Source organism: Orcinus orca, chromosome 20 (assembly GCF_937001465.1).
Source record: "Orcinus orca chromosome 20, mOrcOrc1.1, whole genome shotgun sequence".
NCBI lineage: Eukaryota > Metazoa > Chordata > Mammalia > Artiodactyla > Delphinidae > Orcinus > Orcinus orca.
The window spans coordinates 51,500,572-51,523,909 of record NC_064578.1 but is presented as its reverse complement, the minus strand read 5'-3'; the positions used below and the strand labels follow the sequence as shown (position 1 = coordinate 51,523,909).

Genomic DNA, 23,338 nt, shown 5'->3' with positions numbered 1-23,338 from the left:
AGGGCTGTATGTCAATTATATCCCAATAAAACTGGAAGAAAAATGAATCAAGTACACAACTCAATGGTTTTGAGTGGCTTGGAGATCAGTGACTTCCAAATCGGAATGGATCCAGAGCTCTGCACCCATCCCTACTTTCATTTTAGAACATGTTCATCACCCAGTTAAGCGATCACTGCAAGGAAGGACTCCATTCACTCAGCCCTGGATGGAATGGACTTCACGCGCTGACTCAGAGGACACATGACTCTGTGGGTAAGTGCACACACCCTCTGGCCACGGGCTGCTGATGTCAGCTTCCCACACTCTGTAGCTGTGTGATCCTGGGCAAGTGACTTCACCTCTCTGAGGGTTAAAACAACGCCTGGCCAGAGAACCACATATTGTAGGAAATGTCCAGAAAAGGCAAGTCCATAGAGACAGAAAGCAGATTGGCGGTTGCCAAGGGCTGCGGCACTTAAGAGGGAATGCGGAGGCTTTTCTTTCAGTGGCCATGAGGAAGGGGCCTTATCTGGAGCCTGTGAGCAATAAAACTGTGGATCTCCTGCGCTCTAGCTGAGCTGCGAAAGGAACCTAATTTAGCAAACCCAGCCTCCCCGGCCCAAGAGGGTTGTCCCATCCAGGCGTCTATTTCTGGCTGGGCTGAAATAAACACATGGAGGCGACCCAAGGGACCCAGCCCCATCTGGGTTGGTTCAGTCCAGGCGTATAGTTGGACAAGCCTGAGTCTCTTCTGGAAAGATTACGCTCATGCGATCTTAATGGGCTCTGAGCGTTTCAGGGACTTATAAATTCAAAGCAAGGATGTCGCTGTAAGGTCACTCCTGTGCCAAATCTGTGTAGCTTCTGCCAGCTTCCCAGGTTCAACCAGGCCCCACCCTGCTTGACTCAGCCCCACTGTCCTCTTAATGGCCCCTGGGTTCCAGGCTCTGACCAGGAACACAGATCCTGGGCCAAGGCATCTGTGCCCACGCTGGCTGTAACCTGTTTGCGTGCTAAGCCAGAAGCACTGACCCGGAGATTGTTCAGTCCGTTGAGTAAATACACATTAAACGCTGTATTCGTTTTGTGGGGCTGCTATAACCGCGTACCGCAAACCGGGTGGCTTCAAACAATAGGAGATTATTCTCTCACCTTCCTGGAGGCCCGACGCCAATCTCTGCCTCAGTCATCATGGGCGTTCTGTGTGCCACCTGTCGTGCTGGAGTAGGGCCCACCCTATTCCAGTGCGACCTCATCTTAACTAATTACATCTGTAAAGACCCTTTTCCCAGATGTCACATCCTGAGGTACTGGGAATTAGGATTTCAACATCTCTTTTAGGGGGACACAATTCACAATTCAACTCATAACAAACGCACACGATGTGCTGACGCTCTCTGGAGCGCTGGGCTGTGAGAGCTCTGTCTTCAGAGACCCTAAGTAGTCCCTGTCCTTCTGGGCGTCCTTGTATCCTCTGGTGAGGAACAAGGGGAAGGTGTCGAGGGGCTTGCTACCTTCTGGTTTGGGCTTGCAAATCCAGGAAGGAGCTTAGTAAATATTTCTTGAATGAATTAGTGTAATTTATTGTTGGCGGCTGGCCAGTTCCTGCTTTGGCCCTGATAAAATAAAAGATATAAACTTCCTTGTCCACCAAGGCTCTTCAAACACAGGGAACAGAGCTGGGTCACCCAAGCTTCTAGATTAAACAGAGCTCAATAGAGTATATTGAGCTACTCCATTCAGCTCCTGGAGGCAGCTGGCGCCTGTTCCGTCCACCGGCAGGGCCCTTTCTGGGTGCAGACCTCCTGGGAGGTAACAAGAGAGGGTGGCTGTGAGCACGGGTCTTCTGAATCTTCCCCCAGCACCTAAAGGTCCCCAGGATGTGCACGAAAAGATGTGCAAGAAACTAGCGCCCAGCTTCCCACCCGTGGGTGCTGTGACAGCTCCACAGATTTCATCTTCATCCTCCAAGTCAGGTCCGTGAGAAATGTCACCTCTCTTCATTATTTTCTGTGAGTCGATTTGATTTTGACTGAGAACAAGTCCTCATTCCACTAAGCTGGCTAGAAATTCAGCTAGTGGTTTCAACGTCAGAGCAATGTGGACATTTCAGATTCAACGTGGGAATTTCTGTGTGTAGTACCAAAATCCTGGACTCACTCAGACTCCCAGCAGGAGATGGAACACTCATAAGAGGTGACATGAGAGGAGTTAAGCAGGATAATTTACCAAGATGTGGGTAGGGTGTAGGGAAAACAATGAGAGACAATACAGCTCCCAGGGGCTAGCAACTGTGGGGAGCTGTTACCACCTCTAGATCAGCCGGGATGGATCTGGGACAATAAATGTCCCAGCTTCACTCTCCTTCCTCTTCCGATTTCTGGACTGTGATCCCACTGACCCAAGCCAACAGGAAGGCATAGGGCAGGGGAGCTCACAGATACTGTGTTGGTCAGTTTGGGCTGCCGTAACAAAAATACCTCCACCTGGGTGGCTTAAACAACAGAAATTTCTTCCTCCCAGTTCTGAAGGCTGAGAAGCCCAAGACCTGCTGATTCAGTTCCTGATGAGAACCCACTTCCTGGTTTGCAGATCAATAAATGTTTGTTAAATGAATTAGTGCAATTTATTTTGGTGGCTGGTCAACTTGCACATTTGCCTTTATAAAAATAAAACATTGGCAGAGAGAAGACATCTCTTTCATGTCTCTTATAAGGGCACCAATCCCATTTACGAAGGCCCCACTGTTACAACCTAATCCCTCCCAAAGGCCCCGCCTCCAAATACCAACACATTGAAGATTAAGGCTTCAACATATGAATTTGTGGGGGACACAAATATTCAGGCCACAGCAGATAACATCAGACAGCCTCCCAGGGCACAGAACAGGGGGAGAACATTGGAGATGAGATTTGGAGGGGCAACAGGAAGAGACCTAGCACATGAGTATTTTATTGAAATGTGAGATACAGTTGCCATCCACTTCTATACTCTGATGTTGATACACTTTTTCTTTTTTTTTTTTGGCCATGCTCTGTGGCATGTGGTATCTTAGTTCCCCAACCAGGGATTGAACCTGGTTCCAATGCACCTGCTGCATTGGAAGTGCAGAGTCTTAACCACTGGACCGCCAAGGAAGTCCCGGATGGTGTTGTTACACTCGACAGACAGCCAGGGGTCAGGTCTGAGGTTCCTCTATCCTTCTGGCTTGAATCTCTCCCAAAGAGTTAATTTGGGAAAAGATCTTGGCTAAGGTAAATTATCCTGAGAAGGGGCTGGTCCTGAGAGAATGGAGGAAAAAAGGGAAAGGGAGTAAAACCTGTCTGACTCTAGGGGGTAGGGCTGGGAATGGAGGCTGGGAGCTGTTATGGGCTGAACTGTGTCTCCACAAAAATTCCTATGTTGAGGTCCTAACCCCCAGAACCTCAGAATGTGATTGTATTTGGAGACAGGATGTTTACAGAGGTAATTAAATTAAAATGAGATCATTAGGTGGGCCCTAATTCATTATGACTGGTGTCCTTACAAGAAGAGGAATTCTGGACACATACACGTACAGAGGGAGGACGTAAAGTCATAGAGAGAAGTGGTCATCTGCAAGCCAAGGAGAGAAGCTCGGAGCAGATCATCCCCTAAGAGTACTCAGAAGGAACCAGCCCTGCCGACACCTTGATCTCAAACTTCAAGCCTCTAGAACTATGAGATAATAAATGTCTGTGGTTTAAGCCACCCCATCTGTGGTACTTTGCTACAGCAGCTCTAGCAAACTAATACGGCAGCTTCCAATATGGCCTGAAATAATCTTCACCTCCTGGTATCATACCCTTGTGTAGTCCCCTCCCACATTCAATCAAGCTGCTGTGTGTGATGGACAGGATATGACAGAAGTGACATTGTGTGACAAGGTAAGGCTCCGTTGTAAAGGGCATTGCAGTTTCTACCTTGGTCTCTTGGGTTTCTCTCTCTGGAGGAATCCAGCCGCCATGCTGTAAGGACACTCAAGCAGCCCCAAAGAGATCCACATCAAGAGGATGTGACCAAGAGCCAAGAGCCAGCAACAATTTGCCAGCCATGGAAGTGGATCCCCAGCCCTAGTAAAGCTTTCAGATGACTGTGGCCTTACCCGACACCTGACAGCAACCTCACTGGATAGCCCAAACAGAACCACTCAGGTAAGCCACTCCTGAATTCCTAACCCACAGAAACTCTACACGATGATAAATTCCTGTTGTTGCTTTAAGCTAATAAGTTTTGGGGTAATTTGTTTCACAGCAATAGACAGCTAACACAGAACCTCCCTCCCCAGCTCCCCTCCCCTTCAGACCCTGCTCCTGCTTGGTTTCTTTGTTTTTTCATTCTATTTTATTTTTCTAATATTTATTTATATTTATTTTATTATAATATTTTATAATTTTATTATTTATTATAATATTTATTTTATTTATTTCTAATATTTATTTTATTTGGCCGCACCAGGTCTTAGCTGTGGCACACAAGATCTTCGTTGCTGTGTGCGGGATCTCCATTGTGGCATGCAGGATCTTTTAGTTGTGGCATGTGAACTCTTAGTTGCGGCATGCATGTGGGATCTAGTTCCCTGACCGGGGATCGGACCCAGGCCCCCTGCCTTGGGAGTGCAGAGTCTTAACCACTGGACCACCAGGGAAGTCCCAATCTCCTGCTTTAACATCCCCCTACCCTTAACCCCACACCATGATGACACCATCAAGGACTTAAGAAGTAAACTGGGGCCCAAAATGGCTCTGGGGAGGTACAATATTACTAATATGTGAAAGGAAAGGTGTTCAACCTCACAAGTATGCCAAGAAATGGGAATTCAAATAAATAAGATACTTGGAGAGGGTTTGCAAACAGGAAAGAGATGTGACTGAAATGTTTTCTAAACCAGTGCACCCATGTTTGGTGTAAATTTTAAATGAGCATAAATAATTGTGTGTTAAAATTTTTTTTTAATATACAAAAAGGAGTAGTATGTCAATAAAAATATTGGTTACCTCCATACTTTAAAATACGCCAAACACAAGAAAACGAGTATTGTAATCACTTAATCTTTTCTCCATATTGGGGTTTCTCACAGCGGCATTGGGTCCTGAGGGCACCTGTCCACACGGGTGACTGCTGACATGGCCACGGCACCGTCTCTGAGGCCCCGCCCCTCTGTGGTCAGCCTGCTGCTTCGATGACATGTGGGCTCTGGGCATCTTTGCTGCTGCGGACCAAGGCCCGGTGCTGAGTCCTGCCCTCACTGTGAGGCCCTCCCATGCCCCATCCTCAGTTCTGGGGACGCCCCCTCCCCGCCAAAGTATCTCCCTGAGATTCATGCTCTCAAATCCTCTTTTCCCTCACATTCTTTCATGATAAGGCCCCATTAAACCCAAAGCCTGAATTCTTTTGTTGTTGTTGTTGTTGTTTTTGCGGTACGCGGGCCTCTCACTGTTGTGGCCTCTCCCGTTCCGGACGCACAGGCTCAGCGGCCATGACTCATGGGCCCAGCTGCTCCGCAGCATGTGGGATCTTCCCGGACCAGGGCACGAACCCGTGTCCCCTGCATCGGCAGGCGGACTCTCAACCACTGCGCCACCAGGGAAACCCAAGCCTGAATTCTTAGCTGCCAAAAATACCCAGCTCCTCTTTACTTGAAGGCAGGAAGAGTTGCATCGCCAAACCCTCCAAGGAGGCAAGTACCAAGTATTTGGACTCCATGCTCCCGGATCTATAAAGAAGGAGAGGGCAAAAATACATTTCCATTTCAAAGCAGTCCAAATGTCCAGGGCATGCCAACCACATACATGTTAGTGGTCCGCACTTACCACCTGTTTCCAAGACACCAAATGAATTCGTTGCATTCTCACGAGGAGCTGCATTATGTTCGTTTTTTCAGGTGGCACACTAAGGCACAGAGAGGTTAAGTCACTCATCCAAAGTCACCCAGCTGGGAAGCAGAGCAGCCTGGATTTAAACTCAGGTGTGACAGCCCATGCGCTGCACCCCACACAGTGCTGTTGGGCCCAAGGGTGAGGCCGGGACATGAGCGGGGCTAGGGGCCATTCTCTCTAGCCTGCCCCAGGTTGGCTGCGGTGCCTACCCACTTCGGCAGGAAGACCACCTGGGGCTTAAAGACCACGTGGAAGGGGAAGTTGGGCAGGTAGATGGTGTTCCCACCAGTGAGGCAGGCGGCCCAGATCCCAAAGGTGCCCATGGTGATGATAGTGTGGTTACGCTGCGCGAATAGTGCAAAGTCCCTGGCGGGTGAGCCCTGCAGGCCGTTGTTGGCAAACACCACGACCCGGAGGGAGCTGTTGACGTTCTGCCGGCACCAGGCTATGTCGCTGCTGGTGACCACGAAGAGTGGGCTGCGGTAGTGAGCCCGGAACCAGTCCAGGGCCTGCTGCAGGTAGCCCCGGTCGGCCACCACGCCCTTCCACACGTTGGGCATAACGTGGACGTAGTCCCCCCGGCGCACGTGGACCCCTACGTAGGTGCTCGGCCGGCTCCCATTCACCTGCAGACCCCGCAGAAAATTCTGGGCCTCCTCGCGCACGTGGTCGTGCAGGGTGAACTCCTGGAGGATCTCGGCGTGGAGGTGGTGGTAGAAGGTCCAAGAGCAGGGGTAGCCGGTGAGGCGCACGTACTCTCCCGGGATGTGTCGGTACCGCTCTTCCATCCAGTCGTTCAGGGGGTAGTTCTGCCAGGGGATCCTGCTGGCCGTGGTGTCGTGCAGGACGGGGAGGGTGATTCTGAAGATGGGGGCCAGCGTGCTGTGCATCTGGGGCGGGATGAAGGCCGGCCGCCCATTCATCTTGGCCAGGGCGTACAGGGTGGCGTACTCCCCCATCTGGTTCCCCAGGCGGCCTTTGGAGTTGATGGTGGACATGCCCCCCAGGGCAGGTGTCTGGGGAACAGGACCACGCGGCCCGGGTAGGCCCAGGGGGCGGGCACCCGGGCCAGGTGCTGGAGGCAGTGGAAAATGGTGGACCCGGCAAAGATGACAAAGAGGAAGTAGATGGTGGACAAGGAAGGGCAAGTAGCCCAGAATCTCACGGTGGCTGCGGGGAGGAGAGACGACTTGATTCAGGAGGGATGGGGCATGAGTTCATTCGCTCACCCCACCCCAAACCACTTGTTCATTGGCTCACTCAGCCCATCCAGGCGTGTCTAATGGCCCACCGTGGAGGTGTTAGAGCACAGACCCTGGACCCCTCTGGCCTGGGTTTAAATCCCAGCTCCACCCCTTACCAGCTGTGCGACTTTAGTCAAGTTACTCCTGAATCGCAGTTTCCTTGCCCATTAAAAAACAATGACTGAGGGCTTCCCTGGTGGCACAGTGGTTGAGAGTCCGCCTGCCGATGCAGGGGACACAGGTTCGTGCCCCGGTCCGGGAAGATCCCACATGCCGCGGAGCGGCTGGGCCCGTGAGCCATGGCCGCTGAGCCTGCGCGTCCGGAGCCTGTGCTCCGCAACGGGAGAGGCCACAACAGTGAGAGGCCCGTGTACCGCAAAAAAAAAAAAAAAAGCGATGACAGAGTTGAACCATTTGAGAGTGCCAATATTCAACCATATTTTTTCCTACACAAACAGCCATTTCATATGGTCCAACCTAACAGAACTACCTAATCTGTAACATTTTTAGAACAGTGCCTAGCATACAGAAGGCACTCTGTATAAGTCTTGGAAAATAAAGACTTCTAGAGTGTTTACTACACGCATCCCCGGGAGCTCACGAATCTATTAAGGCTGCATATACACAGGTTCAGAACCTAGACTGTGAGGCTAGACAAGCCCAGGTTCATGTGCAGACTCTGCCTCCTGCTGGCCAACCCGGAGCATGTTAGTTAACTCCCTGGGGCTCAGTCTTCTCCAGAAAATGGGGCTAACCATAGCCCCTGCATGCCGGGCTCCCGGAAGGGCCCCTGCCATGGCAAGCGCTAAGTGCTTCCCGCTACCGTCAGTGGATGTGGTGGATTCAAGCTGCTGCAGAGTCTTGGACGCTCCTTCCCTGACTCTGGGTGGGCCTGTGACTGCCTTGGCCAATCACATATGGCAGAAGTGACACTGTGCCATTTCCGGACCAGGACTTAAGGGTCCGCCAGTTCCCACCTCCTGCCTCTGTACCATTCTCTCTGCGTTGCCACCTCTAGCTGCCTAGATTTAGCTTTTTTTATAGTTAGGTCTCCGATGAGCCCTTCTTCTTCTTTCTTGTTGGTAACCACTTTATGGAGATAATATTCAAATAGCGTACAATTCTCCCATTTAAAGTGTACGACAGCTTTTCGTATATTCACAGAGTTGGGCAACCATCACAATTAATTTTAGAAAAGTTTTATCACCCCCAGAAGAAACCCTGCGCCCCTTAGCCATCCCCACCCCCAGTCTTCCCATCCTCCCCGCCGCCGCCCTCCAGCTAACCTTTCTGTCTCCGTGGATGTGCCTACTCTGCGTGCTGCACATAAATGAATCACATAGTAAGTAGCTTTGTGATTGGCTTCTTTCACTCAGTGTCCTATCTTCAAGGCTCATCCACGTTGCAGCGTGTGTTAGTATGTCACTGATTTCTGTTTACAGCCGACTAATATTCCACGGCAGGGATAGCCCTCGTTTTATTTATCAGTTCATCAGTTGCTAGACATTTGGGTTGTTTCCACTTTGGGGAATTATGAATCATGCTGCTGTGAACACGCATGTCCAAATCCCTGTGTGGACCTAAGTTTTCATTTCCTTCTGGTATTTACCTAGGAGTGGAATCGCTGCGTCATGTGATAACTAACTCTGTGTTTAACACCTTCAGGAACTGCAGACTGGCTTCCAAGCAGCTGCCTCATTTTCCATTCCCACCAGCAGTGTATGAGGGCTCTGATTTCTCCACATCCTCGCCAACACTCACTACTGTCTGTCTTGTTGACTGCAGTGGGCGTGCCATGCTAGCTCAGGGAAGCCTACACTTTTGAACCTACCCAGACTCCCTCCAGCTCCTGCCTCTGCCTGGGCTCCATGAACCTCAGTTTCCCCATCCTTGTAATGGGGTGGAGAATCCCTTCTTCAGGGGTTGCTTCTTTTTCAGTCCATCTCTCCTCCAGCTCTCCCCTGGGCTCCCAGAAACGGTCTTTTCACGCTGGGTCTCCAGTGTGTCCTGACCTGTTGTGTCCTCTCCCCTCCTCCGTTCCCCTGACCAGGTAGCTGTGGTTTCCCTGTGGCTGTCCCAGTGCCTGCAGCTCAGGAGACCCCCAACGCCCCTACAGAAGCCCTGGATTGTGTGGCCCCCCGCCCTTCCTTATCTGGCTTCCATCTCACCCCCTCAGGCTCCCCATCTCTCCCTCCACTGGCCCCCTTAAATGTCAGGGCTCTGTGCGCCTCACCTCCACTCTCCGCCTCCTCTTCCTCATATATTTCAGGGCTCCTCACTTTATTAATCTGACCCCTGTGGGAAATCTGAACACTCTTGGGCCCTCCTCAAGGGTCTCACATTCAACGTGGGTTCCCAGTGAGGTCAGCTGACTCTTACCACATGAAGCATATATTACGCTCCCTCCCCTGAGATGTACAAGAAATGCCTTGCTCGCTGCTTTAGTCTCCAAAAAGCAAACTAAATCTGCCCCTGAGCCCCTCTTCTCGCTGGGCTGGTGACAGCTCTGAGCCAATCCTTATCACACAGCCTGTCCAGCTCAGGCCCTGCCTGGGGTCCTGCGCAGAGGAGGACTCAAGCTTCCGCCTCTGGTCAGCTCAGCCAGAGCCCCAGGCTGGTCTCAAAGCCCGCAGGCAAGCTGAGCAGGGACTGGAGCCAGGGCTACTGGGGAGGAGAAACCAGCTGAGGACAGAGGTACCCACCCAGGGTCACCTCCACGGTGTGCGACTCGTGCAGTTGCACAGGGTCCCTGCTCTGCTCTAGCCGTCTAGAAAGTCTCCATAAGCGAGAGCAACGCAGCCCGGGTTTTCATTTTGCACTGGGCTCTGCACATCAGGTAGCCCAGTCTGGCTGCCACCTCTGTCCTCCAGCCTCAAGAGCTCCCTCTCCTGGCCTCTCATGAGCCTACACAACTGAAAAGCCACAGGAAGTAATGAACCAAAGCTGGTGCTTCTGTGGTTCCCGACTCAAGCCAGGCACTGGTTTCAGTGCTTATATCCTGGTCCACGATTCCTTACTGACCATTTTCATGAAGATTGCTGGCAAACCCCAACCTGAGTTGAATTCACTCGGGGACAAAATCTGAACCGACGTGCCGCTATTCATAGACTTCATTTATTTTGGAGCAAACACCCATGTGTTCTGCTTGCAGAAACAATAATGTTTGATTATGGGATGCTGCCCAGACCCCGCCGGGGGAGTTGTAAAATATAAAATATAACCTGTGCACCCCACGATGGTGTCAAAACACCGGTTCTGCGGCATGTCTGGTCCACAGAGTTTCAGATATTAGACTGTAGGCCTATCTTCACTCATTTGGTCTTTGTGATCTCCCATGAGGAAGGCACTTTTTAATGCCAATTTAACAGAAGAGGAAACTATGACACAGACAGGTTAAGAAACTTGCTTTGGGCCACGCAGCTAGGAAAGACGTGGGGCCTGGGTTTGAAACCGGTGTGGTTCGGGAACCTGTGCTCATAATTACGAGCCTGGATTTTTCCACTGCGTCCTGAGGAAGCGGTACTCAGCCGCACACTCCCAGTGCAGCTATTCAGGGGCTCTGACATGCCCTGCCTCCTGGGGCCTCTGTGCTTGCTGCGTCACCGAGATAGGGATGAAAGATGTCTCTGGAAGCCCAGAGGTGTGGGTCCCACCCTGCTGAGCCCAGCTCAGAGCTGTGGCCCTGGGAGGTCCTGCCTCTGGGGCGCTGTGAGGGTAAAGGTGCCCCATACTTGAGGAACTGCCCCTTCCCCCCAAAGTCTCCTCCCCAACTCGGGGAGTTGTTTCCTCTCTGCTCTCTGCTTCTACCCCCCACCCCAGGCCCCTTCAGGGGTGATAATCGCCTCAGGCAGCTCAGACTATTAAAAGCAAAAGTGAGACAGCTAGCTTCCCTCCAGGGAATATTAGCTTAAGAAACTTCTAGTCCCTGGGGCGGGGGGAGGGGGTGGTGGTGGATAAAGTGAGACCTAAACCTTCTTCCTGAGTTTTCTCTGACAGCAAAATTAGCCTTTGCACTGGCCACTCCCTGTGCCTGGGTCCTCCTGCCCTGATGCCCACGTGGGCATCTTGCCCTCACCTCCTCCAGGTCTCAGCCCAAATGTGTCCCCCTGCCCCCCGCCCCCCAAACTACTTCCCTACTTGCTTTTGCTCCAAAGCATTTGTCACCTTCCATCTTTCTCTAGAACATAATGACTTCCTACTTTTTTGTCGCAATCTTGCTTTCTGGACTGTGAGCCTGGCAAGGACGGGCTGCTGCACGTGTTCGTGCGGTCAGCAGAGCGTCAGACACACAGTAGGAAGTCAGTGAGCACCAGCTGAATGGATCAGCGCGGCGAGTACTGCACTAGTTACTCTGTCCATCAGGCCGCCCGCCCGCGATCTCACATGTCCCCCTCTGACTTGGTGGCGTCTCCTTCTCCTGCAGCTAACAACTCCTCCTCCTCGCCGAGGCTTACCCATGTCCCCACCCTGCCTCCTGCCCCCGGGGCTGCCTCTCCACTGCCGGCTGTGAGGGTCACCCAGAACCAGAATCAAGGGGAGCCTTGGCTGTGCCCTCCCGCCCCAGACACTGGGTCCCCAAATCCCTGTCGGGGTCGGGCCCACGCTATGCCACAATCAATGCACTCTAGGCCACAGCAGCTAATGTGGCGCCCCATCCTCCTGAGGCCCTTGCTTTCCTCAGGGGGAAGTGAAGAAAAATGTTATTTTTCTAGTCAAAACCATTCGGACAAAAAAAAAAAAAAAAAAAACCATTCGGATATGTAATGGAGTTGAGGGCAACATTTGCATGAAAGGGTCATGAGTGAAGTGTTGAGGCCTCACAGTAAACTGGCCATGGAGGGATCCGCTTTGAGCTCAGTCCCCCCCGGGGGTCCCTGACTTCTCCCTCCAGCCGCTAGAACCACCAAGGTCCCAGGCATTCATATCTCCCCCTCCTCCTTCCCCACCACCTTAGAAAGCAGCCCAAGTCTTTGGGTTTCCAGGTGGGTGGTGCGACCCTTCAAAGAGCACTGACTTTTTAAGGCTTGAAAGCGACTGACCTTCATGCTCAGTTGACCCACAGCGGACAGAAGGTTCCAGAGGGCAGGAGGGGCTGGCTTGGGGTCACAGAGCCAGAGGCCCACGTCCCGCCTCAGCGTCAGCGGCCCTGAGGGCGGCGCGCTCCCCAGCAGGCCAGCCCCTGCCTGATCACAGCCGCCACGTGCTGGGGCTCAGCCCGAGCCTGCCTGCACCGAGGAGTCAGGAGCCGGCGGGGCAGGGGCGGGGTGTGCGGGGAGCACGCACCCCAGGCCCCGGAAGGCCGTCTGGCCGCCGTCCCCTCCTACCTGCCTTGAGCCCTCTGGGCCAGCCTGCTCGGGGCTGTCCAGCTGCGGGCCCCTGGGGGGCAACGGCGCTCATGTCCCACACAGCGCCGGGTGGCGTGGCTGCCCGGCGTCCCTGCGGGGAGAGCGTGGCTGCCTTGGCGAGGGGACTGGGGCGGGGTGGTGTTGGATTCTTAGGCTCTGCTCTGAGCTCCCGCCCAGAACCCCTACTAGCCCGGGGGCTGAGAACAGCCACTCTGCACTCACTCCCGAGAGCCCACGCTGGCCGCCAAGCTCCTGCGGGAGGGAAGGGCCGTGAGCGGCTGACTGCAGAGGACAGTCTCTTCCAGGGCACAGGTTTGGACGACGACAGGGGTGAAGGGTGGGGTGTGTGCAAAAGAAGCCGGGGAAAGGGCCTGGGTCCCAGGTGGAACCCCACACTGCCCAGGCAAGAGGCCTGACCCTGGACCTGGTGGGTACACGGCTAGACTCTGCCCCTTAAAGTGGGGGCCAGGGTGGGCTACAGTCTCCAGAGGGGCAGGGACTGGGGGCCGGACATCTGGGCTCCCCAGTGGCAGGCGGTGGCGTCTGGATCCCCCAGGAACACCGTGGGACGCAGCCGGTTGCCCGGGGTACTAGGGGCCAGAAAGCGGTACCCCGTGAACCGCCCAGGCAAGAGAGGAGGTGGGAGATGGGGCGAGCCCCTTAACAAGGCCGGTGCCGGGGATCGGGGGCAAATGCCCGGCACAAGAGCTCAAAATGGCGCCAGGCTCCTCCTCGGGAGGTGCGGAGGGCCACGCCCGTCGTCTGGGGCGGGGGAGGCGGCCTCCGCACCAGGCGACTGCGGTGGGAACGCTGCGGGCTGTGAAATCAGGCTGGGAGAACGGGACCCACCCGCACCCACTGCTACCTCTTCGACTCCCAGCTGGGGCACAAACCCGGGTCCAGATTCAGAGCCAGGGGCCTGGACACTGGGGCCCAGAAGGGCTCCAAGGCCCCCAGACCCGAGTGGGCTCCTCATCAGGGGCTGCCAGCCCGGGGGGGGGGGGGGGCGGTGGGGTGGGTGGGCGCGCATTTCCGCTCCGGGTCCATCCTCGATCCTGCCACCCCCGGCTCTGGACTGCTGGTCCCTGCGGACGCCCTACCATCTGGCCCTGCCCTGTCTCCTCTCCTCCTTTAGTACCCGCCACCCCCGACATCTGTTCCCCCTTCTGCTCTGGGGACCTTAGGACTGGAGGGGAATGCGGGGGCTCTGATTGCCGGACCCTGAGGCCTAGGATGGCAGTGGAGGGTGGGGAGGGCAGAGGTTATCAGAAATGCAAGCACAGGGTCCTCCCATCGCGAGCCCCAAGGGGAAACCAGGGGTCTGCCCTCCCAGCCCAGGCTTCCAGCCCCCAGGCATCCCCGTCCCCATCGGGTCCCTCAGCACAGCTCTTGGGGCTTTGAACCTGGGTGAGAAAGGGTTAAGAGCGGGTGGAGGCTAGGGCTGGGTGGCAGGGAGGCCTGGTTGTTTGGGTTGTTTGGTGATAATCCCCCTCCGTGCCCTGGGCGTGGAGAACACGGTTAGGGCCCCACGTGGGAAAGGGCCTCCACTCTGATCCCAATCCCCATGGGCCTGGCCTCCTGCTTCTGCTCCCCGCCCCCTTCCGCCTCCCCGGTCAGGCCTGCGGGCCTGCCTGTGCTCCTCCTGCTTCACAGGTGTCTCTGAGCCCCCTGCCCACCTGTCTGTCTCAGCCCCCAGGCTCCCTGGGACCCGTTGCCCCCCACCCTGTGGACTCTGGTTGCCTCCTGGTCTCCCCTTGTGTCCGTCCTCTCTCCTCGCAGTTCCTTCTCCCTGCCTGGCCCTTGCCCTTCACTCACCTCTGCCCCCGCGACTCTGTCTTTGCCGTCTGTGCCTCTGTCGGCCCCTTTCTCCATTTCTTTGCCACTAAGTCTTCATCTTTCTCTAACTCCCCCTCCCCTGCCCACCCGGCTCCTCCTTTCTCCCCCTTGCCCCCTCTTTGGGTTTCCCCATCTGTCCCCCCTCCCTGCCTTCTCCCCAGGGCCCCCTGCCCCTCGACACTGACGGATAGCTCTGGGGTGTTAAGCTACGGATTAGTTCAGGCAAAATTCTCGATTTTGCTTGCGTTCTTTCCCCTTTGGGTTATGTAAACAGTAATTCTCCCCAGATGGAACTATTTTCCTCGCTCAGAAGCAGCCGGGAGGGGTCTGGGGCAGGGCTGGGGGTGGAATGCTGGGGTTCCTCAGGGAGCCTGGGGAGCGGGCTGGAGGCTGACCCCCGAGGGCGGCCTGAGGCCCCCTGCCCAGACACTCGTCTCCTCTCCAGGTACTTGCCTCCGCCAGAACCATGCCAGTGACCTTTGCCCTCTTGCTCCTCCTGAGCCAGGCCAGCGCAGACCCATGCTACCATCCAGGGGGCCGCCCCCGCTTCTGTCTCCCACCAGTGACCCAGCTGGCCAGCATGGCTGCCTCCTGTCCCCAGGCTTGCATCCCCTCCCCGGGGGCGGATCTCGGCCCCCGGGCCACCTGCAATGGCAGTCTGATCCTGGCTTTGGGTGGCCCCTTCCTCCTGACGTCCGTCAGCCTGCGCTTCTGCACCCCAGGACCCCCAGCCCTGGTCCTGTCTGCCACCTGGGCCACCGGAGGGCCCTGGAGATCACTGTGGCGCAGACCCGCCTGGCCGGGGGCCTTGGGAGGCCCCGAGACGGTGACCTTCCGAGCCCCACTGGGCCCTAAGGCCAGGGTGGTGGCCAGTCACCTCCGTGTGGAGCTCGGGGGCCAGGCAGGGCTGGCAGCAGCAGGAGTGAGAGGCCGCTGCCAGTGCCATGGCCACGCAGCCCGCTGTGCTGCCCGTGACCGGCCGCCCCGCTGCCGCTGCCGCCACCACACCACCGGCCCAGGGTGTGAGAGCTGCCGCCCGTCCCACCGCGACTGGCCCTGGCGGCCTGCCACGCCCCGGCACCCTCACCCTTGCCTGCGTGAGTCCTGGGCCCACCCTGACCCGCCAGCTGGCCACAGGTCTCCAGCAGCTGGGCCCTTCTCCCTGAGGGGCAGGATGTTCTCCCCCTCCCCAGAGCTGCATGCCCCTTGCTTCTCCCCATACTGTCCTCCAGCCAGTCCCCCTCTTCGCTTCCGCCCACTCCCTCCCCACCACCTGTGCTGTCCCCAGACTTCCAGCTGCTTACATGCCCATTAGGGGGCTCCAGCGTCTCCCCGACACTTGATCACGGTGATGGTGATATGGATAACATTTCCTGAGCTCCCAGCCCAGGGCCTGGCTTGGCGCAGGTGCTCAGGTGGTATTTACTGAGTGGCTGTAGGAAAACAGGGCAACTGGACATTTTCGGAATCATCAAATCAACCACAGGGGGTAAGGATTTATTCATTAGACACATATTTATCCAGCAACTACTATGTGCAGGGCAGGTATTGCATCAAGCCCATTTTACAGATGAGGAGACTGAGGCTAGAGCTGGGAAGTCCCTTGCGCAATGACATGGCTGGGATCTGAGCTCAGGAGCAGAAGCCCAAGGGTCTTAGCTTGTCCTTGCCAGCCACCTTTATGTGCTGTCACACTAGATGTTCTCGGGCAGCAGACACGGGCATGGCCTCAGCAGCCAGCCAGACTGCCTGGGCTCAAATCCCAGCTTCTCTGCTTCCTGGCTGTGTGACCCCCAACAAATGACCAAACCTCTCTTTGCCTCCATTGGCTCACCTGTAATGTGAGGATAGTAACAGCCCTTCCTTTACAGGCTGTAGTGAAAATTCAATACATTAAAATAAAGTCCTTAGAATAAAGCCTGATACAGGACCTGGCACGGAGGAAGAGTTATCTGATTCCGCCAATGTTACCATTGCCCAGACGAGGAGGGTGAGGCCCAAGGGGACGTGTCACTTGCTCTACGTCTCACTGTCAGCAAGGGGCAGTGCTGGGACTGGACTCAGAGAAGTCTTCCGAGAGGCTGGGCCATCCACCAGCCTTCCAGCTGGACCAGAGCTCCCCAGGCCCCACTCAATGCCCTCCCCCATCCTCAGGGCTTCCAGACTGGGCCTGAGTCTGGGCCCTTCCCCATCCCTCCAGCGGCTCTCCTCAGAGACAGCCCTCCTCATCCCACCTCCAGCCTGCAGCCTTGCTAGAGTCTGAGTGTGTTACATGGCCTTGCTAACTCCACTCCATGGATAGATACACACACACACACACACACACACACACACACACACACACACACCCTCCATTCTCTCGCTCCTGGACCTCCCTCTCTCTCCACCTCACACATCCTTTGCCCCTCTCCCCCTCTACGTCTTCCTGCAATGTCGAGTGGACTAACTTACAGACCATCCCAGCTGTCCTCTGCTCCCCACTCTGTTCTCATCACACTTGGGTCCCCTTTGACCCGCTGTTCTCATCATCCCAGGCCTCTGTCCAGTTGGCCCATTCCTACCAGTAAGATCTGATGCCCCTACAGGGGAGTGAGGGAGGGGAGAATCACGTGGCCTAAGGGTGGGGTGGGGTCCATCCTGGGGGAGGACAGGGCCTGGGAGCTGGGGAGGCTGTCCCTCTGTGGATCACCACATCCCCTCAGGCTGAGCTGGGCAGCCGACCCTCCGAACCTGGGTAACAGACCAACAGTGTTGTGATGGAGAAGGGTCTGGGCAGACAGGATGAGACTAACTCCTGTGGCGGAGCTGTGGGCTTTATAGAATCCAAAGCCCAACTCTACTGATTGATAATCTCAAGAGTGCTGCCATCCCTAATGCCTACAAAATCCCTTGAGAGAGGAACTGAGATCCCCACTGGATGGGAGGACACTGAGGCTCAGAGAGGGGGAGTCATTTTCCCAAGAACACACAGCTGTCCCAGCTCCCTGACCTTCCCGCTACTCCTTGGGGCCCTGCCAGTCCAGGCCTCTCAAACCTCTTGGGGTCAAAAACTCCTTACATATCTCCAAAGAGTGGTCCATGAACTCCCCGCATCGGCATCTCACAGGCCTCTCAAACCTCTTGGAGTCAAAAACTCCTTTCATCTCTCCAAAGAGTGGTCCATGAACTCCCTGCATCGGCATCTCACTTTGGGATGCTTGCTAGACATACAGGCCCCTGGACCCACAGAAGCCCTGGGATGGGCCCTGGCATCTGTGTTGCTCTTTTGAAACATTTCCCCCGTAATCTGGATAAGCGGTAAGGTTTGAGAGCCGCTGCTTTTGAAAATCCGATCAACACTCCCCAGCAAGATGTACATGGTAAGTGGGCCTCATGTGAGCTGTATGAGAAGCACTGGAGGGCGCCTGGGCTGCAATCCTGCCTCTGACCACCCCTCAGCTGAGTTTCTTTGGGCAGATGACCTCGCCTCTCTGCCTCAGTGCTCACATCCATAAAATAGGGATGATGACAGCCCCAGTCTCACAGAGCTGCTGTGAGAAGGAAATATGCCAAGCACTCAGCACATGGCGCCTGGCACGTGGATGTGCTAAACGGGCAAGGGCATGCTCTGTGTCGGGTACGGAGTTAAGTAAGCACCGTTTACGTAGGTGGTTGCATTTCAAGATCATGAAGTAGACACTATAAATGCCATTTTACAGCAAAGCAGACTGAGCTACAGAAAGGAGTCGTCACTTGCCCACGGAAACAGTGAGACACTTACACGCGGGGGTCTGATTCCACAGCCTAGGCCCAGAGCCGCCACTCTTCTTTACACCCCCTGGTTTTACACAGACATCCAGCACATTCACCACTCCTCTCGGGCTCATGCAGCTCCAGTCCAGTGCACCCATTTTAAGGATGACAACGAAGAGCTTCTAGGACCCACACTTACCTAGGGACCCCCAGGCAGTCTCTTTCCTGAGGGCAGTGGGGAGAAAGCTGGGAAAGGGGAACAGAGAGCCGGGCCTGATGTGCCCTTACTCCATCCTGTTCCTAGCCTGTTCCTGCAACCAGCACGCCCGACGCTGTAGGTTCAACTCTGAGCTGTTCAGGCTGTCGGGCGGCCGGAGTGGGGGTGTTTGTGAGCGGTGCCGCCACCACACAGCCGGGCGGCACTGCCACTACTGCCAGCCGGGGTTCTGGAGGGACCCTAGCCAGCCTATCAACAGCCGCAAGGCCTGCAGGGGTGAGTGCAGCCTGAAGCCCAGCCTAGAGGGAAAGGAGGCAGGCAGGTCTGAGGGGGGAGGGGCCGGGGGCCTGGATCCTGGGTCGGGGGGGGGAGGGGCCGGGGGCCTGGATCCTGGGTCTGAGGGGGGAGGGGCCGGGGGCCTGGATCCTGGGTCTGAGGAGGAGTGGCCAGGGAATTCCAGTCTCCTCAGTCCTTGGGGAGGAAGAGGCTGGGAGCCTGCACTGCACATCCCCAGCTCCTCTCCTCATGTAGCCTGCCAGTGCCATCCTATCGGGGCGACAGGTGGTACCTGCAACCAGACCAGTGGGCAGTGCTCCTGCAAGTTAGGGGTCACTGGCCTGACATGCAGCCGCTGCGGTCCTGGCTACCAGCAGAGCCGCTCCCCAAGGATGCCCTGCCAGCGTGAGTCCTGAGGGACAGGGCCCAAGTCTGAAGGGGGGTGGGAAGGAGACATCCCAGATCTCCAGGGGGCAGGTGTTGTGAGGACCTGCTCCGTAGGAGACGGAAGCTAGAGAGTGGAGGCCGGACTCTGAGTCCTTAGGGAGGTGAAGACTGAAAGTCCAGTCTCCTCCATCTTGGGGACGAAGAGGGTGGGAGCCTGGATACCTGGGTCTGAGGGAGGAAGGGGCTGGGGACCTGGGCTTCTGAGTCTTAAGAAAGTGGCCAGGGACCAGGACTCCAGGTCCTGGGGGAGAAAGGCGAAGTGTGCTTCCACTCTTGGGCCTCAGGGGAATAGACATTTGGGGTCTGGAAGCCTGCTTCCTCGGGGGGAGCGGGCTGCGCATGGGAGGCACTAAGGCCCTGTCTCTCCTCTGCTCTTTCACAGGAATTCCAGAGGCAACCACCACCCTTGCTACAACCCCTCATGCTTACAGCTCAGGTAAGACTGGCTGGCCTAGAAACCCCTGGCAGCAAGAGGGATCAGGGATGGGCTGACTGGGCCTCCAGGTGGGGATCCAGGTGTGTTCCACCAAGCCCAGTCCCCAAGGGTTCAGGCACCCCAGCTGTCCGTCAAGATGAAATGCAGGGGATGGGCAGGGGCAGAACGCTGTAGTCCAGGCCTCAGGAGCCCACTGCAGCGTGACCCTCCCCAGACCCTCAGTGTCAAAACTACTGCAATATCTCGGACACCAGGGTACACATGAGCCTTCGGAGGTACTGCCAGCAGGAGTACGGTGAGTGCTGGGGAGGAAAAGGGCCAGCAGGGGCTCTGATCTGCTGCAAGCCACCCCCTTCTCTGGCCTTCAGTTTCCTCAGCTTAAATGGGAAGGGGTGTTGGACTCTACAGGGCCTTTCCTGATCTAGAACCTAACAGGACAGCAGACAATGGGCAGAAGGGGCGGTGGGGAAGGGGCGCTCCCTACCGTCCTAGGTCTCCTCTCTCCCCATGTTATTGGCCTTGCAGTTTCACGATCTCCTTCAGCCTGACGTCTCTGAGGGAGGGAGGTGGCCTCCTGAGGATGGAAGGAGAAAGGGCAACTGGTTGAATGGAAGGGATCCTTGCACCGTCTTGTCTGTCTCAGACCCCCTGCCTCCTATCAGGGTCTGAGATATCGGAGCCCCACTCCCACAGACTCACCCCACAGTTTCCTAATCCACCAGTCCACACCAGCCCCCGACCCCAGGGCCTGTGGCTGCAGGCTCTCTTGGACAATGAGTTCAGCCCAGTCCCAGTTACTTCCCTCAATGGTATAGGATCCCAGACCTCTCCTCCCTGAGGCTCAGCATCTGCCCACTAGTGTCCTTGAACTTCAAAGGTGGAGGCTTCTCCCCCCACCTCCCACAGGGATCTTCTGCCCCAAAGACCCAGCTTGTCTGCCAGAGTCCTGCTCCCAACACGTCTCACCTCACCCCCTCAGAGAGGACACGTCTCTGAATCACCACTAGTATGACCTCGACCCTCAGCTTCCAAGGACTGATCTCCTTCTGGCCCCCAAATTAATCCTAAATGCAGATCCCTCCCATGGCAATACCCCTGTTTTCCAAGGGCTCTGTCTGCTCCTAATACCTTCTGACCCCTTGGCATTAGAGATCTGGACTTGCCTCTTGGGCCTTGTTCCCAGCCCCACCCACTGCAGGGTCCTCCTGGGACCTCTAACCCTTTAAGTAATCCCTGTACCCACTGCTTCTAATATGACCCCCAAAGCACCCCATCTGGCATATTCCTGGTAGGCCCCTGGGTTCCTCGCCCTGTCTGGCCTCCCTCTCCAGAGTAACCCCCACCTCCCCCGCCTTCCCAATCACAATCCTGTGACCCAACCTATCGCTCCATAAGCCCCACTCTCCTTGCTTTGACCCATCTCCCCAGAAAGATCTCACTCCTCACAGCACACAGCCAGACCCCCAGACCTCTCACCCTCAAAGGTTCAAGGTCTCTCCCTACTGATGCGATCCCGGAAGCCCACTCTCGGGTCCCGGGCCCCGGGCCCCTCCCCACCAGGACTGACCCCACGGGACCCGGAGCCTCCCCACCGCCCAGGCCTGACATCTCCCCTCCCCGCAGTGCTCCGTGCGCAGGTGCTGGCGTCCGAGGCGGCGGGCCCGGCGTGGCAGCGGCTGGCCGTGCGCGTCCTGGCTGTATACAAGCAGCCAGCGTGGCCTGTGCGCCGCGGCGGCCAGGACGCCTGGGTGCCCCGCGCCGACCTGGCCTGTGGCTGCTTGCGCCTGCGGCCCGCCACCCACTACCTGCTGCTGGGCAGCGCGGCCGCCGGCCCCGACCCCGCGCGCCTCGTCCTCGACCGCCATGGCCTCGCGCTGCCCTGGAGGCCACGCTGGGCCCGGCCGCTGCGGCGGCTGCAGCAGGAGGAGCACGCTGGGGGCTGCCACGGCCTGCGGCCTTCGACCCCGAGCCCTGAACCCAGGATCTAGAGCCGGAGCCAGGCGGCCTCAAACTCCAAGGGAGGGACTGGAAGCAACCGCCAGAGGAGTCTTCTACCTCGACGGTGCGTCCCCCAGCAAGCCAATCAGACGCCGCAGAGCCCCTGACGTCACTTGCATGTGCCAGCACCGAGGAGGCATGAGGGACTTTTAAATAAAGGCGGCAAACCTCTTGGTCTCTGGCTAGGACACTCGACCTGTGACCTACGCAGCTAGTCCCCTCAATAAAGTCTCAACTCTTGGGGAAAGTCGGCTACAAACCCCTGACCTGTGCTGGGAGGGTATCTGAGGGGCAAATGAAGAAGGCCACGAGGAAATCGGTGGAGCCGAATATGGCTACAGCTCTCTGACAGAATAGCCAATCCAATGAAAAAGCTGGTATGACGTCACTGGGTGCTAGTCAGATTTATATTGCCTGACGATTAGTTAAAGCCGGTGGGAGGGGAGGTGGCTAGAAAAGGCGGGAAATACACCTGAGGAAAGCACAGCAGTGTCAGATTTCCAGAAAGTTCCAGATTGAGAAACACTTGGTTTCTGATGGCCCCAGGATGGTCTCTGAGAAAAGAATAATGGAACTTTGACTATCTGAAGAGGGTTCTCATGGGTTCACCTGGTCTTGAAGCACAGCCTAAACCCTTTCCTGAGGGAATAGCCAATTGGGAGCCACAGAGTGGTGTGACGTCACTTAGTTCTAAGCAGAATTCGATTCCACCCAACAGCTGGATACCTACAGGCCAGAGGGATGGGGTTAAAAAGGCAGGAAGCTTAGGTACTATGGAATGGAAGGCCGTCAGGGCCTATGATCTTCCTTGTCACCCTGGCCTCTGCCCCCACAATCAAAAAAATTTCAAAGTTGGGTGACCTTGGCAGGAGAGAAAGTGAGCTAGTACTTTGAAGGAATCTCAGACAAAGTGATATGACTTAAGGTCCACTGGTGCCTAGAGAGCAACCTATTCTTTCCCTGAAAGAAAAGCAGGCCTCTTAGCCAGTGGGGAGTCAGGCTGGGCCATGATGTCATTGGGTGCTAGGCAGAGAGAACAGACCCTCCCGCCAATGTTCTGGGTATGCTCCTGAGGACACTAAGAAAGGCAGGAAATAGCCTTCAGGAGGTGGCTGACCCCCAAGCTACCAATACTATCCTATATATAGGGAGGCTTGCCTTTGGCTTCAGTGCGGGCATATCTGAAGTGCGGGGTGCGGGCATATCTGAAGCAGGAGTTAGGAGTCTTTAAGGGGTTTTCTAAGAAGAGTTCTGTGTTTCAGAAAAGTTCTAGATTTCTTTATCTTGCTCTTTCCATCCTTTCTCAAAATCAGTTCAATTGGGCACTTACCCCACTACTTAACCCTCACATCTACTTAAAACTTTAATAATATATTGGCCAGGGACTTCCCTGGTGGTGCAGTGGTTAAGAATCCGCCTGCCAATGCAGGGGACACGGGTTCGAGCCCTGGTCCGGGAAGATCCCACATGACGCAGAGCCCGTGCGCCACAACTACTGAGCCTGTGCTCTAGAGCCCGCGAGCCACAACTACTGAGCCCTCGTGCCACAACTACTGAAGCCCACGCGTGCCCAGAGCCTGTGCTCTGCAACAAGAGAAGCCAACGCAATGAGAAGCACACGCACCGCAACGAAGAGTAGCCCCCTCTCGCTGCAACTAGAGAAAGCCTGCACACGATGAAGACCCAATGCTGCCAAAAATAAATAAATAAATTTAAAAAAATATATTGGCCAGCTATTTTACCAACAAAACTGAGTTTATTAGGGACTAGCAGAGAAATCACAATCAGCGATATGCAAGGATGGGTGACCATAAGCAAATACAGAGAACAAGGAAGGGGAACATGCTTTTATAGGGAAAAGAGGAGAGTTGGGAAGGGCTATAATAACCAGAGTCCATTGGAGGAAACTGGGAGTCCAAAGTATGGAG

General features: G+C 55.7%; 2 protein-coding genes and 1 long non-coding RNA gene across 5 annotated transcripts; 2 read left to right on the top strand and 1 right to left on the bottom strand.

The window, feature by feature from the left end:
* On the top strand, window positions 1-5,413 carry LOC125962726 (uncharacterized). The gene is made up of 3 exons (XR_007474381.1): window positions 1-255; window positions 3,953-4,154; window positions 4,459-5,413. It is a non-coding gene; the product is annotated as an uncharacterized LOC125962726 (long non-coding RNA).
* A 573-nt stretch (window positions 5,414-5,986) lies between these two features.
* Window positions 5,987-13,622, bottom strand: FUT2 (fucosyltransferase 2). The gene is given in 8 exon segments (XM_033431022.2): window positions 5,987-6,885; window positions 6,888-7,049; window positions 12,448-12,593; window positions 12,691-12,720; window positions 12,948-13,058; window positions 13,172-13,264; window positions 13,362-13,450; window positions 13,569-13,622. Coding segments are annotated over 8 exon segments (1,530 nt in total). The 3' UTR covers window positions 5,987-6,040.
* Window positions 12,637-21,662, top strand: NTN5 (netrin 5). 3 transcript variants are annotated; one of them, XM_004271081.4, is made up of 7 exons: window positions 12,637-13,095; window positions 14,750-15,401; window positions 18,341-18,529; window positions 18,785-18,934; window positions 19,359-19,412; window positions 19,627-19,707; window positions 21,036-21,662. In XM_004271081.4, the coding sequence occupies exons 2-7, from the start codon at window positions 14,771-14,773 to the stop codon at window positions 21,398-21,400; spliced, it is 1,470 nt and encodes a 489-aa protein (XP_004271129.1). In that variant the 5' UTR covers window positions 12,637-13,095; window positions 14,750-14,770; the 3' UTR covers window positions 21,401-21,662. The 3 variants fall into 3 exon arrangements, with proteins under 3 accessions (XP_004271129.1, XP_033286440.1, XP_033286439.1); XM_033430548.2 differs by having other exon boundaries at window positions 12,642-12,780; XM_033430549.2 differs by lacking the exon at window positions 19,627-19,707 and having other exon boundaries at window positions 12,637-15,401.
* The last annotated feature ends 1,676 nt before the right edge of the window (window positions 21,663-23,338 follow it).